At 40.0% G+C, this 19,739-nt stretch overlaps 1 protein-coding gene across 1 annotated transcript in view; it reads left to right on the top strand.

Annotated features, from left to right (window-relative positions):
- Window positions 1–19,739, top strand: part of ZNF804A (zinc finger protein 804A) — a 131,709-nt gene that overhangs the window by 107,778 nt on the left and 4,192 nt on the right. Inside the window, exon 3 of the mRNA XM_042874745.1 lies at window positions 18,040–18,170. Coding sequence (XP_042730679.1) covers window positions 18,040–18,170 — 131 coding nt within the window. The remainder of the gene's footprint in view (window positions 1–18,039; window positions 18,171–19,739) is intronic.

Below are 19,739 nucleotides of genomic sequence, written 5' to 3'. Positions count from 1 at the left end.
TGGCAGTGGCTGAATTTATTTGAGGAGGAACTTGCTATGCTGTTTCCTGAATGAAAGAAAAAGCTGATTTATTTTCCTTCCTGTTTTTATTTTACCCGTAAAATTTAATTCTAGGAATCAGCTCCTCGACAAGTTTCACTGTTAGGGAATATGTAGGCACTCTTCAGCTCCAAACATGTACTGACACTTTAGATCAGAGTATTCTTCAGTCAATACTGCAGAATTCAGTCTTGTTTCTAATCAGCCTTCTATTTCTTACATACCAAAGAAAATGTGTTTAAGTATAATAACTGTTGACAATTACAACTTTTTTTTTTTTTTTTTTTAAATTACAAGGAAATTCTATACTGCAATTGACTTACTTTTCCCAAAGAGGTGTTTTAGAACAAACATAATTACTATAGAAAAACATATACTCTGCCTGGTCCCATAGATAGTCTACAAACAAAATATTAACACCCATGTGCTGGTACTCGTGGTTCCACCAGAAGCCCTTTCCTTAATACAGAGCTAGCCCTACTCAGCTGTAACCCCTTCTGAGCTTAGAAACTTGGTGTTTACTCTCATTTCTTTCATTTTTTCTGTCTTGAATTACTGCATCCTCTGTCCTTTCCAATATCCCTGTCAGTCCTTACGCTGTTAAATAGCTGATAGAATATCTCTGTGCAAAATAAACACAAATATAATTCATCCACCCATTGCCCAAGTGTCATCCTCAGGTGTGTCTGCATAGGTGTGTCACTCAGATCACTGTTAAATGTCCTGGTGCAGTCTCTGCCAGATGTGCTTTGGATTCCATCATATATTGGCTTTTGAACTTTTAGTTACTTTAATTTTTTTATAACATAAAACCTGTGCACTGGGAATCTAGCTTGTCTGAAAGAAACCACAGAGGGAGATACAGTGAAATATGATTTATTTAATGCATCCTGTGCATTTGTCTCACCAGCATGCATTTCTGCTGTTGTGTGGTTCACTGTGTTATTGAAAGTCATACTCATATATTTTAGTTGAGCTTCATCAACATTCAGTTGAATTTCATCAGTGCATGAAACGGTCTGTGTATAAACCAGCTGAAGTCAAGGCAAGTTTTATACTTAGCTTTACTATATCAGTATTTATCAGGTTTCTGCTATTTGGCCAGTGTTGTTACAAAAGAAAATTCTTTTTTCTATTCAGCACGAAGATAAGAATGAAGATAATAATTGAGGTCTGAAAATAGGAAGTGTTACGTACGTGATTCCTGAAGCACCCTGCATATTGTAATGCATACTTTGGCATAAAATATTCCAGATGACAGAAATGATTGAAACCTTGACTTATACAGTTGTTGAGGTCAAATGAGAGCTTTCCTATCACACGCTTTGTTGCGTCAGGCTGCAGATCAGCCAAGCAATTATCTGGAAGAAAAATATTCTTTTTTTGTTGTCATTCATTCTTGAACAAAATCGCTCTCCCAAAGTTATTTAAGTGTTATTATGGCTGCAAAGTTCAAACCAATCAACTTGAATACATTCTCTGTAATTTTCTCAAATTCCAAAGGCGATCCCATTGCTGTCCTGAAAGTAATCAAGTAGAATGTAGATTAAGTGTAAGAAACGAAAAGCATGACAATAATTTGGTTGTTCCTGGTTTTGCGTTGTCAGAGATCAAGGAAAGAATATTATTTACGATGAAGCTCTAAGTTTTCTTAAATGAAAGACAGATATACGTTGACAGTAATGTATTAAATTCCAACCTCTCAGGATGACTTGGTTTTGTGAAATTAACTTCTGGTTTTTGTTTCGTTTTGTTTTTTGCTTAGCAGCCTGTGTTTTACATGTGGGAGCTCACTGGGAAGAACTGAGTAACCTTTTCAGTACAAGGCGCACTCAATTTTATAGCAATAATTGCATTCTTTGCTGATCCATGCAAAATCAATTCATTTCAGAAAGAGCTTGTTCTTTTTTGAGTTGTGGTTCTGACCCCCTGGTGGGGTCACATTGTGATTTGTGTTGCCTTTTGGAAGGAGATGTGAGTAGACAAGCAGCATGCATAGAAGTGATTCCCCATTTCTTGGAACAATCTAACTGCAGAGCCTGTTCTGTGTGAGCTTCAGCGGTTAGTTGGTCTCGATTTTTTTTATTTCTCACTTACTGCTACAACTTCAACTGTCTAGCAAAGATCTGAACGACTCACCAAGTTGAACTTTCCCCACCCTCACATAGCACATGAAAATTTTGGAACGAGGGATGGTTTAAGAGAACAGCACTGCGGCTGCTCCTGAGCAGACAGACAGAGCAGACAGCAGCCCTTGTTTAAGGAAGTTTCAAGAGTTGATGGAAAAGGAAATTAGAAGCGTGCTCCTCCTATCAGTCCTGCTTTGAATTCAGCCCAGCCTCTTCCTTCATTTCAAGGATGCCATATGCTGTTATTTGAGAAATAGCCCCTAGTTTCTCGCTAGGCTTTCATCTAAGCCTGCTCATGACAAGCATCCTTGTGACAAACCTCAATTATTCTGCAAAGAACCTTTTATTTCCTTCCAAAGACTCTGTATGTGGCAGAAGAGTTGTGGTTTGAGATCAGGTTATAGAAAGCGCTACTGTCTTTTGGCTGAATTATTTTTGTTTCTTTATGTTAAGACATTCTGTCTGCAGAAGGCAACGTAAATACAGCCAGGCTTTGTGTCTGTGCCTCTCTTGCAGGCATCCTTCTCTTTCCTTGAAGGAAACAACAGCATGTTGCATCTGTTCTTAAATTAGAACTGACTGAAACCCATGGTACACCATAATATAAATAATGAATAATATTAATTCAAGCTCATTCATTATTAATGCTGCTACTTTTGAACGCCCAGCTTCCTGCTTCTCTCATGCTGCTGTCATCTTGATATGTTAACAGTGCCAAGAGTTCATGCAGAAAGTTAGCTCTATGTAACCTGCACTCACTTTGCTGTCACTGGAAGTCAGGGAAATGACAAAAATCTATTAAATGAAAAAAGAAACAGTTTTTAATGCTTTTTTTTTTTTTTTTTTTTTTTTTTAATGAATCACCCTTCTTAGCATATATTTTGTATAGCTTTAAAATTCTGTGCTTATACTGACAACTACATGTTTGCATCTGGTACAGACAGGATCTCACTGTGTTAAATCACTCGTGATCACACAGAGATGTATTAGCCTACGAATTCCATGAGGGAGAGAAAGGAAGCCTGGACTCAACAAGAATGTTGAGAAGGGAAGGGCTCCAGCAGTACCAGCTGTTAAAGATAACTATTGGAGACTCCCTTAGGGATCAGCTCATCCTTTCACCCCAGATGTGCACGTTCCTCCCTGCCATTATTGGTGTCCCTCTCTAGCTGTAAGAAGCAACCATTCCTCTGGCCAACGTGGCTTCAGTTAGAGTGAGCAGTGCAAGAGCAGGGCATTTGTTTAAGGGCGCTTAAGGCGCTCAGTAGCCTTTCTCTCATAGACAAAAGATTCTGTATATGAAATAGGGCTGTCGCTAGATAGGATACGAAATTGAACAACAGATACATAAGAAAATGGGTTCTCATAGATGGAAAAAAAAAAAAAAAAAAAAAAAAACAGAAAAAAAAGTAAATGAAGCTTTAAAATGATTCTTATCAAACTCCTTATCCTTAGTTTGCCTTTTCTTTCCCTAAGCAAGTATTGAATTAATAGGAATTAGTTATCTCTGTCATCTGATTTGTAAATCATGGGCTGCTGCCACCTCATTCTCTGCCCTGTCTCTCGGCAGTCCTCCTTCTCTGCCCCAGCAAGGGACTTTCTTCTCTGCCATCTCAAGGCTTGTTTCTTGCTTAATGAATCTTCATTTTTTCCTTTCTTTGAACGTGAGGATAATGAATGCTACTAATGTGGGTTACTTCATTTTCTTCCCTTGTTCCTGCTTGTAGTTTTGCAATTCTAAGGAATACCACAATTAGTACATTTTGCTGGCATCAGCCTACTTTATAAGGTTGATAAAAGGGTATGAATTGTATAATTAGAAATATATTAAAAATACAACCTAGCTTAAATTGCTCTAGTTCACCTGTGAGCATTATAAACTTGCTCCTACGGCCAGATCCAACGTAACTCAGTTCAGCTCAGGGCTGGAAAAGCAAAGGAAGTTTCTGAGATGCTCATATAATGACAGGGAGATCAACAACTGAAAGAGTACTCTGCAGGTAGTATTTATAGAGACGTGTTTGTTCAGATGCTTAGAAATAGGTCAGGGCTGAAGCAGCTGTCCATTCACCCCTTGCCAAGATTCCTGCAAGGTGTTTGCTGTTCCCAGGCCCATTTTAGGATCTTCAATTTCTTTTTAAACTTCCTCAGAGTGAGGAGGAGCAGCTGGCTGCCAAAGCTGAGCTCTCGTAACCAAAAAATAGTATTTGCAGCAGTGGCAATTGGGCTTAAAATAGTGTGTCATAAAATAGCGTGTGTGGATAACCTCACTTTTGATGATGAATCGGGGGGTTATTTTACTTCAGTAAGGATGGATAATGTCTTAACTAATAGGTAGTATTTCCCAAATTACTCTGTGGGTAGCAGATTTCTTTTAAACACTGCTGTAGTATTTTGCTTTGGTTCTGCACACCTGTCTGACTGTGAACAAAAGGAAGATAAAGCAGCTAATGATTCATCTTTCTAGCTTGATTAACGGGAAGAGCAACAAGGCAAAAATCATGTCAAGCCATTTTCCTTCAGCAACAGAGGAGAAAAATGCTTGCATTAAGTCGTATGGGATTTTCAAGCTTTTTCTCCATTCTGTAAGCATTTGGGATAAAATGCAAGCTTCGATAGCTGCTCCTCCTGCAGTGCGGGCTCCCCCCTACATGGAGGCTTCTGTGCCTTCCTCTGTATGCATGGTGAGTTTGAATCCTTTGCAAATCGCTTGGGATGCCATCTGAATGGAGATGCCTTTCCGAGCACTTCACTTCCAGCACTCATTTGTATGTGTGTTTTGCAGGGGAAAAAATAGTCTTCATAATAAAAATCTAAACCACTAGTCACTGCTCAGAGCACAGATGATTTCTGCCAAGTAAACTGCCTGGTACGCTGCTAGGGGAAATATTTTCTTGGACATTTGTAAGTGCTGTCATTGACATTGCTTGAAATATAAAATAATGGTACTGTTGCCTACCATGACAGGAACTGTGAAAGGTTTTGGCCTTTAGTACACTTTAATGTGTGCTGTAGAAATAACTGCAGAGGAACTGACACTTCCATTTATTAACTTGTAATTGTCCAAAACAAATCCCGCTTTTTTCCCCGCGCAGCAGATTGAAGCCTGGTATATGTTAATTGTGCTGGCTCTTCTCCCGGCCTGACACCTTGACAGCTCTTGACAGCTCTTGTCAGCTTCTAAAAGTTATTCTCTTATGAAAATGGTACCTCTGCTGGGTTATTCTCCGATAATGGCTTTGCCACTTATCTCTTCTGGTATTCTGGATTTTATGTTTTAATTCTTACATTGAGGTTTACACTTAGCATTGCCCCCTGGCAGGAGAGTGTTTTCTAATGCCTAGTGGTAGGTCAGCGCTCCCTCTTCAGAGACAACACAAAAATTAAATCCAGCGTTTCGTTCTGCAAGTGTGTGCCTGGAGCTCTTTGCTAAGGCTCAGGTATTTGCTGTTCATTAAAGAAATGAGGTTGTACAGTAAACTGATTTATTAGCTATACCACCCAGTGCTCCCATCTTATCAAATCTCACGCTGTGCAGGCTATAGAGCATCTCATAATTTCTGGGGGAAAAAAAAGGCCGCTAATTATCATTTATATGCTACAGGACTCGATGGCGTTTCAGCAGGTGGCACTTTCTCTGTGGAGTCAGTACTGGAGTAATATAATTGTGTTGCTGGAGTTGCTGCCTTCAAGACATAAAACTAAGACCTTGACGACTGTAGTAATTGAAGTTTCAAGGCTGCTTGCTTAGGAGTGAGGATGGTATCTCTAGTTAGTGTACTGGCCAAAATCCAGGCAAGTAATTAGATTGTGTTACATGAATCCCCCCCGTAGCCTCTGCTGATTACGGTGCCTTCTTCCCTTCCTGTCCTCACTACAAGGTGTAATTGGTGCACGCCATCAAACAGCTGCCGTGGTCGAAGCCTGTGGTGGCTGCATTTCAGTGATGGATGTGATACAGGTGTAGTCCTCTGCTCCAGCACCTGAAAAAGAAATAGAAAAGAAATTCTTGCTCTATAATCTATTGGTAGCAGAAAGATAAGTTTGGCAAGAAAAAATACTACTTTTTGTCTTTGGGTTTCAAACAAGTAAGTGCCATTGGGCTAGCACAGCCTGTTTGGGTTTCCTAATGCCTTTTGACAGAGAGATGAAAAGTTTGTAAGGAACTGAACTGCCCTGAGGAAAGAGGGAGCATCTCAGAGTCGATATTGCCTGATAAGGGGCAGGAGACAAAGAATTACTACTGCATGGCATGGTAAGCAGTAGTTATTCAGGCCATGAAGAAAGAGGCTCGGTGAGAATATTGGCTAGCCAGAGTTTTTCCAAATGTAACTGCAGTCATTGATCTTAGCAAATGCAACCTGCTTCAAAATGAAGAAAAGGAGGTCGCTGTATATACAGCACATACAACATGTATGAAAGTCCTTGTCAAAGTACGACGTAAAGAACTATATGTGTGTCATTGGAGAGGATGTGTGGATGAGAATTGGAGAAGAGCTTCGCTGATGATGGCTGAAGTGGCAAAAAAACTCAGGAAATATCTGGAGCAAAGCATAGCTGTGTGGAAGGAGAAAGGACTCATACATACTTCTGTATTCTTTCTGAAGGCTATCACAACTTTTCCAAGTTTATGTAAGTCAGATAAGCTGCTTTGGTTGCGCTTCCTATGGAAGCAGTTGCCAGAGGAGGCGGGAAGTATGAATGTGAGCAGAGCTGGGCAGAGGAGCGTGAGCCTGCTGAACTCTGAGGTGTCAGTGGCTGAAGGACTTATCCAGAATGACAGTGGAGAAGGCAATGCTTTCATTGGTACTAAACAGGAGACTGGTTGCAGGTGTGCTGCATGTAGGGCAGCAGCTGGCATCTTGAGGGTCATCAGGAATTTCAAACAGAGTGATTTATTCCTTGTGATACTGCCACGGGCAGAAGGGAAGGCTCACATCATCAGAGCGATGAGCACTCTTTGTAGACATGGGAGATTTGTTCCGCAACATCTGTTAAAAAGGAAAGCAAACAGGAGCTATGCTAATGTATTTTCTTGTGTAGGAACATCAGCTTTGTAATATTTTTTAGTAATCTAGTGTCCGTTCATTTCCAAAGGAGGCTGTGAGGTTATGCAGCATGGCATAACTTGTAGGGGAAAGGATCTGAATTCCTGACAGGAATTCATTCAAAAAGCCAAGTGTCTAAGTTTTGGTGTTCATTGGTTTTGTTCTTAAGCTTCCTCAGTCTTTACCTGTTGAACAGAAGTGTATCAGAGCTTCAAGTTTTAACGCTACAAAATTTTATTATTTTGATTCAAGAAATGCTGAAGATGATGTGAAATTAACCACATAGTCCTTTTATCGTGTATTTAGTGTCCCTTTTTCCATGCAATTATTTGGAGAAATTTTGGTTAGCTATCAGTATAAAAGCTAATTTACTTCCATGAAGATGGCCATTTGCAGTTTTCTCACCCAGGATTTGATCTAAAGATTTGATAAATTTCCAGATTTTAAAAGGGCCAAAACCTTGGCAATAAAATGTTGGTCCAAGGCATAGCCCGCATTCAGTTTATCCCTATGCAGTGCTATATGCTAATGAGATTTGAGGAGAACGGAGAACACTGTATAAATGTTACAACCAAGTTATTAAAACTACACTGAAATTTTCATAGCCTTTCTGAGTCTTTCCATGACTTATGTAGCCTCATCCTACGCAAACAAGCAAGAAATAGTTTTGGGGGCTGACAATTTGATAAACTGCTTCAAGATTTTAATAAAGGATGAGTCACTTTGCTGCCATTAAGAGAGAGAAGTCCAACAATAAATCCTAGATGTGCAGGAGGAAAAAAGTATCACGTGCATAAATTTATGTCCTTCTAATCTTCTCTAAGCATCTTCTGTGGCAGTTGAAGAAAAACAGAGGAGGATGTGGCAGGGAGAGGCAAGTGTTTTGCAGATATTTTCCTGTCCCAACCCAGAGGGCACAACAGCATATTGCTAAAACATGTTGAAGTGGTAACATGGGGACCTTAAGGCAGAATTGATGTCCTAAGAGCAGCCTACTTTAAGGGTATTGTGAAGAATGAAAGCAGACTTCTGAAATATCTAGGTTTCTATGGGAGATAACATGGGCAGAAAACAGGCAAATCTTTGCTGGGATAGAAAGAAAAGCCATGATTTGCTTCTGTTAGAAAAAGAAGTGTGTGAAGAACTTTGAAACCCAAAATCTTTGGTGAATCAGAAACAGAAAAAAATATGCAAATTGCCCCCAGGTGAGAAGTGCCAAATTAAGTATCAACGAAGATACTTGTTTCAAGAGTGTAAGTCTTGAGCAGAAATAGTCTGCTCTCTAAATGCTTATTAATTGCAGAGTGCTGTAGTCATGCTTGCGTAGTGCTTGAAGATGGGAAGAGGCTTGTTTGCAGAGCGAGAAGACTTCTAAGATTATTTTTTCTCATCTTTTCAGAGGAGTGGACAAGGCTCTCATGTCTATCACTGTTAGTTCTCAGTTGTTAAGTACTTCTGCTTGTTTATTTGTATTTGCTGTAGAGAAAGAGTGTGAAGCGCTATTATTTTTTAAGCTTCCCTAAATATGTAGCACTGTTGACCTTGAAATGATAAAGCTTCTGCTCTTGTTTTCCATTTTCTGTGGCAGTTTTTTATCCAGAAATACCTTCACAGACAGCACAGAGACACTTTAAATCTGCCTTCTGCTGAGATGTACAGAAGGCCCACCTAGTTAATTACTCCTCTTCTTCATGTTAGATAGATAACTTCCTACGTGCTTATTTTTCTTCTTTTTCTCAAAGCCCGAACATACAGCAGTTCATATTCCAGAGTTTAGTGTTTCTTTGTGCTTTCTTCTTAGTGTGATCAGCTGTTAATCAGAATCCACAGTGTGTGCGGAGTACCCTGACTGCTGCAATAGAAAATGTAAAACAGTGTATTGCCAGCTTTCCCTAGAAATTGCCTTCGGCCATTAAGAATGTGGACTGAGATTTGGGTACATTTCCTTTCAGTAATGAGCTGTGCTTCATTAGCTAATTATTGTTTTTATTAATTTCCTAGTGATTCTTAATCAAGAGCAAATTATCTCCTGAAAGGCTGATATCTGTGTTGGGTGAGGGAACGTTACCTGGGATTGCTTCTGGTAAACACCAAGGCAGAGAGCTTGCCCTGCTCCACTGATTCTCAGCCCTGCCCTGTTTGCCCACATAGCAGCCAGGGCTCAAGGGTGCCCAACCAGTGCCTTCTGCAGCTGCACGGGGAGAAAAACATAGACTGTATGCAAAGCCAAGAACTGGCTATTAGCTCAGCTCAAGACTCAGCATAACAAATGAGTTATTACTAGCAGTGCTACCAGCACTTACAGTCCAAATTATCCAATTATACCACCACTTTCCCAGTAAGGATGTAGACAGACACAAGCTCTCTAGTATCTAATCCTTCTGTAGTGTCACAGTGCTTCACTGATGTTCCTACAGAAGAAAAAGGAAGGTACTGTTATGTAGTTCTTCATAGGGAGGGGATATGATGATGGTGTTGGTGGCCTCTTCCTCCTTCTAGCTGAAAGGGCGAATTGGATGGTGATGGTGCCTTCTCATGGAGGTCTGTCTGAGAGCCATTTTTATGTACTTAATAACTTACTTGCTCTGTCCTTAGTGGTCCACAGCTGTGTATTACAGTCAATTGTTATCTTGTGTATAGTTTCAGATATGCCGGATACCTTGTCATTCTCTTTTTAATCCCTACACTTAGTTTTATCCATATTCTGAACTTGCATTCCTTTAGCACACAGTAGTTGAGCACTGTTGAGCTGTTTGTAGTCCTGGGACCCTGGTGTGTCATCCAGTGCTCGCGCTCCCGTGGCCTTTGCTATGATCTTGTGCTTGCACTTCTGGAGCCCTCTCTGATAGTCCTGTTTTCCTTCAGCAGCCTCCAGGCTGTGATTTACTGATAACTTCAGTAATACTTAAGCATGAGGTAGTGACAGATACATTCTTGCTCTGCAGTTATTAATATTTCACTGCAAAAGTGGCGATGCACTAGAAGACATACATAAATACAGATGTGTGCTCTCATAACCAAGCGGTGCTCTTGTAACCACTTGCTACCAATATCAGCTATTTACATTCACATCACTGGTGTGTTATCAACATTATGTTTCAACATTCTTCATTTAGATGGTTGAAAATGAAAGCATAAGCCAAATTACAGTATTAATTCATCTTTCTTTCCAAGATGTTTAATGTTTTTTTTTTTTTTCTTTAATATTGTGTTTCTCTCAGAGGAATCTGAATTAATGGTATTTATGGTTTTCTTAAGGGTAAATAAAATTCTGTCAGTGCCACTTAGTTGTGGCTGAGATGTGCCAAAATGTGTAAAGTTCTGTTCTCCTCTCAGTTTTCGCTTGGTCACATTTATGTATTCTTTGAAAAAGCTTGTTGTAGCTGTGGGATAATTTCTGGCAAGGACCGCATCCTGCTGATGAGAATCAATTTGTGAACAGAGGCTTTGAGTGTGATCCAATATAAAACCAGTACGAGAAAGTGACTGTGATTTATCTCTGACTGAAAGAATTAGAATCAAACGCTCACCTTCAGGGAATTCATGAGTCTGCTTCAGCCCGTCACTATTATTAGGGTATCCTTCAAGGAATGTAGAAAGTATTTAGAGGACCTGGCTGTAAACGTTATTTCCTCCTTTTTCTGTCATTGTGAACACAGTATAAACTGGAGAGACTTAAGACGTGGTAGGCTCGCTTCAGTCTCTGTGGTGATCTTTCCTAAAATGTGATTGGCCAAGAAGAAGACCAAAAAGAAGTCTTTTGAAGACTTCTGCTTTCTATTTTCAGTGTGCTTTTAGAAAGGGTATTGCGTTCCCCTTTGGTAAGGAAGGAGAAAGAATCAGAATGGCAGCAAAAGCCCCCAGGAGACATAGAGCTCTGATGAAGGCAGAGAATCATTTTGAGCCGAGTAAAAATAAAACACTGCTGTTGTTTGATACTGGAGGACACTGGAACGGAGTTCTTGGGTGAAGTCTCAACTCAGAACTGCCAAGTATGCCATTCATGCCAGAAATAGCAAGGCAGTCTGCAAAATGGGCAAAGGCAGTTTCAAAGGCCGACATCAACAGCTTTGCATTGGATGGAGTCATCCATTCTGTAGTCTTACTGTCTTATAGTCTCCCTCTGGAATGCAATTCTGAAGGGAAAGCCAATGTTCCCTTTCCACGGAGGCAAAGGTGACCTTTCTCTAAAAGGAGTTCTGGATGAAGAAGCCACAGTTCCTGCGAAGAGTTCTGTGGAAGATGAATGGTATTCGAGGGGAGGATTTTTCCAGTACCTTAAACCTTTATGGACAGAGCTTAATTGGGATGTTGAGCTCTTGTTATTTATGCATGGGAAATTGTAAATGGCCAGAGAATAGACCAGTCCTCAACATTTAGCATTCAGTGACCAGCATCCACCCAAATATATCAAATATATCAGGAGGCAGTGCCTCACTAAATGAGTATTTGGATTGCAGCGGAACTGTCAAGCCTGAAAGTAGCAATCTATGCTCAGAAAGATTATTCTGGGTGCTTGTGTTTCTCTGCTGGAGCAAAATGGTGGTGGTGGATAGAGCCAGAGAATGACATGTGTCATGTGAAGTGACCCATGCTATGCAGGATGCCACTCCAGGTGTCACTCAGAAGAAGCAAAGACAAGCTGGTACCTCATAGGGCAGCCCTACACTCAGAGCAGCACGTGTGTCATGCTCTTTCTCTATAGCGTTGCCCTCCTCTCTGACATTGCTCAGCATTACCATTTCTTAACAGGACTTAAAATGTTGCTTGTGTTGTTGTTTTTCAATTAGACTCTTAAGTGGTGCAGAAGTGGAAATAAAGGCCAAGTGATCCTTAAAAGGGATGTGACACGCACCTATCCCATCTTTAATCTTTGTGACTGAAGAAGCTCCCTTAGGCGTTGCTGAAAATTGGCACGTAGAATTTATAAAGTCTGCTCTCCCTGAGCTTAGCAGGAGTTTCTCTGTTGAGTTCAAGAGCAGCAGAATTAGGCCTAGAGTCATTAAAATAAATATTCTTTAATAATGAACTAGCGAATGCAGCTGCTTTCAAGCTGTACAAATGTGTGTCAACTTCATGTTCATTATCTAATAACATTAATTTGATATGCGAGATAGTAATTCTGTGGTTTTATGATGCTTTCTTTGGTCTTGGTCTTAATATTTATGAAGTACGCTGCTGATTTTTGCTGAAGCTAACAAGAAGTACCCTAAAGCTTGCAGTAAGAGCAGGCTGTTCTTGTACACGTGGTTCCTAGCAATGATAGTAAAATATTCAGCATGCAGCGCTCAGCAATTCTGTGCGTTTAAAACAATATTTTTGCACAATGGCAACACTGGGTCCACTTAGTCAACTTCAGCGAACACAGTTATCTTAAAACAAAAGCAACAGAAGTCTTACTTTGGAGTCCAGAGCCTGTTATTTGTCGAAGTCTTGGAGCCTTGTCATGCTGTGAGCCAGAACGCTATCTGAATCCTGCAGAGGATGCGCTGTAAGGGAGCAGCAGACATGCAGATAGCAGAAGGATGTCAAATTGAGCATGAGACTTCCTGTGCTGGAAAGGGCATTAATCATTACATAAAGGAGTATGAGTTTGTTTCTCACAGATAATTTTTGAAGGAAACGCTTTAAGCAGCATAGTTATTTTTTTTTCCTTCTGTTGCTCCAAGGCGTATCTTCTGCAGTTACCTAATCAAGAGCAATTAGTAAGATCTTCATGAAAGATAACTAGCTGTCATGTGTACTAAATGTGCAATTGTGCAAAATATTGAACACTCTGATTTTCCTCAGTTTTGAAGCCAGTGAAGTTTTCATTTTAAGATTGCTCCGTTTATTTTCTCCCATGAACTTACATAGGAAAATCTACCTGAACTCAAAAAACTAGCAAGATGCTTCGTAGGTGAGCATGAGTTATTCTCAAAAAATAACGTTAGTCCAGTTTTGTTTGAGTTATTCATATTGTCTGCATTGAAGTGTAGCAGTTCCTTTCTAGCAGTAGAAAAATACATGTTAGAAATGTAGAAAGACCAATGTGAATTTTTAGTTGTATAGTAATGCATATAAATAATATTTATTATCTGTTACTTTTGTGGGGTCTGAATGTAAAAGCTAGATTGACAATTATCTCTTGCGCACTTCTCAACAACTGCACAGTGCTTGAGTGTGCTGAGAAGCAAAGCACGTTTTTGCATTACATGGACGTGCTTAAAATTAATACAAATCCTCCAAATGCTGAAGAGAATCAATGTGTTTTATAATCAAGCTTTGCTTGTATGTGCTGCCGAGGGAAATATGTCATGCTAAGAGCAGAACATTAATGATGGACAAGGAAATCCGCTTGCGCTCAGCACACGGCACTGACAGCGTAACCACAGTGCGTGGCTTCCATGGAGCCTGCTGGTTATTGCTGCTGGGGTGCTTTACCCACACGGCTGTTAGAAATGAACGTGCCTGCAACCTCTGGAAGCACATAGCAGAGAACATCCAGAGTTGGAGGGAGGACCCGCTGAGTCCACCTCCTGGCTCCTGACATCGCTTCTTCAGCAGAAACAACACTGTTGTGGACTCTGAGGACTTGTTACTTTAAAATCCCATAGATATTTGTATTAACGTGTGCTACTGTTAAAAGACAAAATCAGGAGGTAATGGCTGTAATTTGGGGTAGGAATAGAAAAGGAAAAGGATTATTCACAACCTGAATACCCCTTGTCATATGGAAGACCTAATATCTGACCACAAAAAATGTGGCTTTCCTGCAAATTAGTAACAAATTTTGCCCTGCAGGGAGGTTTCCCCAGCCATTAGCGAGTGTCCCAACTGCTTTACAACTCCCCACCAAGTAGCTGTAGGCTGCTGTTAAAATTCCCCTATGTTCCAATTCTGTTTCAGGAGCATATTATAGCAATTAATTTCGGGGTGGCAGAATGAAAACAAATGGATTGTCTATTAGTTTGCTCCACGTTGGAGTGGTTGAATTACCCATTTAGTTGAGAAATCTTAATGTTTCTGCTTTCTGTTGATATAACTTGCCTTCTTTAGCTTCTGCTAGAGAAGACTTGTAGCACTAAAAGTGCAAGTTGTTGTATTTTCTTATTTTCTCAGAGCTCGTGTAATCTTTTCAAAAGGAGAAATTCTTTTTGCTAAGAGGGGAGGTGGTCATGAAGTCCCTGCAGCACTGCAGAGTGCAGCGCAGGTATGGAGGTGCTGCTCTGTCCTGCTGTGTAAAGTGAAGGTGGCTCCACTTGCAGAACAGAAAAATATTTGCATCCACCAAACCACCAAAGGCAGAAGGAAGGTGGATATATTTTACATCTTGCCAAGCAACCTTGTGTGTTTTAAATGCACATCTCATTCCCCACGTTTACAGGTGTTGCATAGAACTCTGGTATATTCAGTTATTATTTATAACTGATTAAGCTCAATCCTTTTTTCGAAAGGATGCTCATCTGGTTTGCTGAGACAAGTACTTATCTAATGAGTGTATTGTCGCTCTGTTTGTCATACCATAATTCACATAAAGAAGCGATAAACCATCTCAGTTAGCAGGGAGTATTTGGAAAGCAGTCGTACTATAACAGAGAAAGGGGGATACACACAGCTTGTAGAACAGTCAGCAGTAGCTATGAAGTACTTGTATTTAATCCTTGTGTCAGCCAGTAATCAGATTTTTTTTTAAATGAGTACAAGCTTAAAAAATTATTAACCTTTAGTAATGTTTTATGCTGTATAAGTCTTAAAGGGAAGGGATATCCCATTTATTCTAAATAAATCCAAGAGCCATTCTTGTGCCACCTCTGTGGCAGTGCTGAACAACCAGCACATAGTTCTGTGTTATGTGGAAACATTTTAGAAGGGGAGGAGGGAGCCAATGATGATATGAACTCTAGAGAGTTTCAGTGGCTGCTGGGAATGCAGTCATTTTTCCTGATTTTAAATAAAATAAAGAAACAATAAGTGAAATTTGATGTCATGGCAGTTAAGTTCTGCAATTTATACTTGCATTGATCAGGAAATGGATTTATGGTATTTTAAATCTTGTAAAAGTCCACATAATTTAATTGTTAATCTCAGGTCAGCAGAACATTAACATCATCATATCTGAACTGCAGTGTCCTGAAATCCCCCGGCTCCTGCTATTAGAAAAAACCATTCCCATCAGTTCGTGACCCTCTTGAAGTTGTTCCCAGCCTGCTGAGGCTTTACCTGTTGTTCCATAGCCTGCTGCAGGCTATGAGAGCCTCTCTGAATAGGCAGTCCTCAGCTGATGCTTTGGTGATGGAGAGGACGCCTGCTTTTAATGTGGGATACTAATGCTACTCTGAGCTGCATTATCAGTCCTGAGACATGGTATGATTTCCCCTTGTTTTTCATAAAATGTGTGAAAGTTGCACCGGTTTCCTTTAGATGTGGAAATTCCAGGTTTGAATGTATCAGCTGCTTTATTTGTCACTGGTTTTGGTCTTTCTTTCCTCATTTTATCACCTGTTATTGTAGTATGCAGCTCCATTGTATTTCACTTTTCAACTTTAATGCGCTTTCACTGTCCTGAGCATATTTTTAATTAACGTCATCTTGATGTTTTTAAGGCCTATTAGTTTTGAAGTGCAGTTGTTGCAAGTGCTTAAATCTTCAAATGAAAAAAATAATAATAAAAGAAAAAGAACACTCTGCAGAGTGGTAAAAGGCTTGTAAAAAGAAGCACACTTAATGCATTAATGCCTCTCTGCTGTAGAGAGGCTTTGATCCGTGGAGGTCTTCAGGCATTTGTCTCCTACAGCAGGACCTGGTTTTGTGCCTTTGATAACACAGAGAGAAACTAGGGAACTTGACGTGGGTTTTTTGAAACAAGGAATACTGGAAAAACCTCTTTGGAATAAGCTGGAAAGTGAAGGCATGGGTGAAAGAAGCAGAAATATGTCTTGTTAGCGTTCTGCTTAGGGCTTACCTTGTTTGGCTGTCCTGCAGTGCCCACCTGGGGACACCTCACACAGGGTGAAAAGCAGGCTCACCTGAGCTTGCACCTCAGGGGAGATTCCTGTGGCAGCATCATGCATTATGAAGCCATTTGGTTTTGTTGGAGGAATCTCGGTTAATTATTCATTGTGAACTGCTCATTGAACTTGTTACTTGCAAAGACTTGCACATTTTGAGCTGGTTCGTAAGCAGAGGATAATATTATGAGGGCATCACATTTAAATACTGTATGACTGCCTGCTAATTACTTGCTTACTGATCCGCAGAAGCAAACAGAAAAAACAGGCATTAAACAAAGCACTCATCATTAGTGAACAGTCCCACCACATGGAAAGACATGGAAAACATTAGGGAAATTATGCTTTTTAAGAGTAAGGTACGCTTCTTTTAGTTGCTCGCTTTTACTTTGAATGATTTTTGACTGGGGACCTTGCGATACTCAGAGTGCATGGACTACTGACATTTTATGTGTAACTGGGCAATATTTTCATTTGTATAACACAAGCAAAACCCAACAAGATACAAACACCTTGCAGCTAAGTGCTCTGCTAGTTATCACTAACACACCTAAGTGCAGTGTGGAAATGCAGGTAACGGTGACTCAGCAGACGGCTGAATAAGGACACGTGGAAAAGAGCCACAATATCCAAGAATAGAAACATGCATTTTTGCACTTGGATGACCTTTTATATCCAGGAAATAGTATTTTTGGAATTCTTGATCAGCCCTCCGACCAGCTTATGCCCGCTGTATGTTCTGCGGTTAACGGCTAAGAACAGCTCCACTCACGTATGCATTTGGTCAGTAAACCCCTCGGGTATTGTGTAACAATAATTCTGATAGATTGTTAAAGCCCTCCGTGCTAAAGCTGGAGACAGTAGTTACAAGAAAAAAAATCACTTTCTAGGAGTAGTTCCTATTATGCTAAGAACGATTATGCTCATCACCCTTCCATTCTGGAAGAAGGGCCGTTTATTTGACAGGACATCTGGCAGAAGGCAAACTCAAGAACAGATAGTTCCAGAAAAGACAAGCAGACAGTCCAACGTGAAGGTTGTGCGTATGGAACTGCAGCCAGACTCTTCTGTCTCACACCCTGACACCTACTTGTAGCAATTATGCAGAGTAATTTAATTGCTGAAAAGTTTTAAATGATTCTTCTGTTCCACAACTTGTATGTGCTGAACGCATAATGACTTGATTAGGCTGAGGAGAGGCTCGGATCAGTAAAATGATGGTTATGTGGTTGTGTTTTGATGCAAGAAAAAGAACCGCTTGTGTCTGCATAACCCAGGCAAGCACAAAGTGCACCTTTTTTGCATCCCACATTGTGCAAGTGCTCTTTTAAAGCGTTCTCCCTATTCCCTGTGGGTTCAATGTTGTTCTGTGCTGCCAGTGGGGATTTTATTGTCAGGTTCACTGAGAGAAATAGGTAGAGCTCGAAATAAGCAGTAAATGAAAACTGAAAATAGCCGTGGCTTGGAGTGAGACTGTACCGACACCGTGAGGCGTGAAGTCCCATTAACCTCAGCCCTACACTTTCAGCAGGAGGAGTAAAGGGGTCAAAATATGATTCGGGATGAACAGTGTCTAGTTCTGCTGAGGCTGGTCTATAATAATCACCAAAAGTACAATATGGTTATCTGATCATATCTGCCCAGCTAGTTTCTCCCTAAAATCATGAGGTATTTTTGTTACTTGCTTGAAATCTATAAATTTATTAAATGGATCATTCCGGTTAGGTTGGAAAATCAATCTGGGTATGAAATTGCTTACCAGAAAGTAATTATCATTGTAAATGTTAATTATTCCTGGCCTTGTTTTTGTGCGTGTGTCACGATATCTTGCAGAGACTCAAGGAATTGAAGCAGAGGGAGTTTGCTCGAAATGTAGCATCGAAGTCGAGGAAGGATGAAAGGAAACAGGAAAAGGCCCTTCAACGTTTGCACAAGTTAGCTGAGCTGAGGAAAGTGACAACGTGGTAAGTGCGTGGCTACTGAAACACAAAGAATGCCTTAAAATAATCCCTCAGCTATTTGCTGAAGACCTGGGACACTGGGCTACTGGAATCCCTCAGCTGGAGCCCTGCATGCGTGGTTTTATGACATTTCTGAAGCAGTGTGTGTACAGTAATTTGAGTCACACTGTGTGAAGAAATGTTTAACCTTTTTTTTTTCTAGTGGAGCTAAAATGACATGTATTTTTAGTTGAAAAAGATATTTCATATATATATATTTCTTAAAACCAGGCGTATTGGTTGAAAGCTTAGTGAACTAGGTCACACATTTGAAGGCTGACGCTGCTCCATTGATGAGGTGAGGAATACAGAATCTTTCTAGGATGTAACAGACTCCTGTGATTTAGCTTTCAAACTGCTTGCCTGGGAAAGCATCCAGAAATCTCATCTTAAATCTCAATAACTGGATTTTTTTATGTATATGTTAAAAGGTAAGTGCTCCTTTTCCTCATCTCCACAGAATGTTTACTTCTCGCTGCAGAGGTATTGCTAGTCATACACGCTGCTGCTGAATCTAGGCATACTATTGAAATTAATATTGAGATTGCTGACTGTGACTCTATTCTTATTTGTGCACTTTTGGCACTAATTATATATATATATATATATGCCAACTTGAGTTTTGACAGTGGAACCTCAGGGGGAAAAATATAAGCTAAAATGCCAATTTTATCCAAGCTTCAGCTCACCAGATGATCTATCAGAAGAGTCATCCCATATGATTCACAGTCCTTGTTCAGTGATTATTCCTCCATAGCATGTATGGTGGGCAGCATGCTGACATCAGGTTTCTCTAAGCAAGTGGAGGTGACATGGAAGCTGTAAGGTCTGTTTGGTAAGATCAGTGTAGCACCTTAGTTATTCATTTACGTACCTTTTGATGGTAAGTCATGTGGAAATGCTTTTTCTTCCATCAGTGTTCTAACTTTCCAAATTTAATACTCGGCAAACATGGTTTTTATGCTCCCAGCTTTAGATATCATTCTCCCTAAGAGTATTAGAAAACCTGTATGATATAATTCAGGACAAAGAGGTAAAAGAAACACAAAAAAGCACAGATTTTGTAGGAGTTTGTTCTATCCATTACTTTTTTTTCAGAGTCTTCCTAATCACTGGTGAAGAATTTCTCTGAACTCTAATAGTTGCTGTGCACTGCTACTTTCTGTCCTTAGAGGTATGATACAGACACACAGGATTTATTTTAACTAGAGTTTTCTAGATTTGTTTTGGATAAAAAGTCAGTACTTTATTTTGTTAGTGAAAAGAATGTATGTGGTACATTCGTCATTATTTAACGCAACACTTCTTGGTGTCCTGAATCATATTTGCAAGTTTTTCCAGTGACCTATCATCCAGTAGTGCTCTGCATTGCACTCTAAAATACAGAATAATTGGGCTAAACCAAACCAAAATTAAAAGAAAACAAAAAAAAAAAACCAACAACCAAACTGATGTAGTTAGGTTCATTACTCCTAGTGCTGACCAGTTCCAGTGAATCCCAGCAAACTGCCAGCTTAAGCAGTTTTTTTCTTC

The sequence above is a fragment of the Lagopus leucura genome, unplaced genomic scaffold, assembly GCF_019238085.1.
Source record: "Lagopus leucura isolate 7727_CA_CO unplaced genomic scaffold, USGS_WTPT01 Super-Scaffold_100012, whole genome shotgun sequence".
NCBI classification, from domain to species: Eukaryota; Metazoa; Chordata; class Aves; order Galliformes; family Phasianidae; genus Lagopus; species Lagopus leucura.
This window is presented reverse-complemented; position numbering and strand designations above follow the sequence as displayed.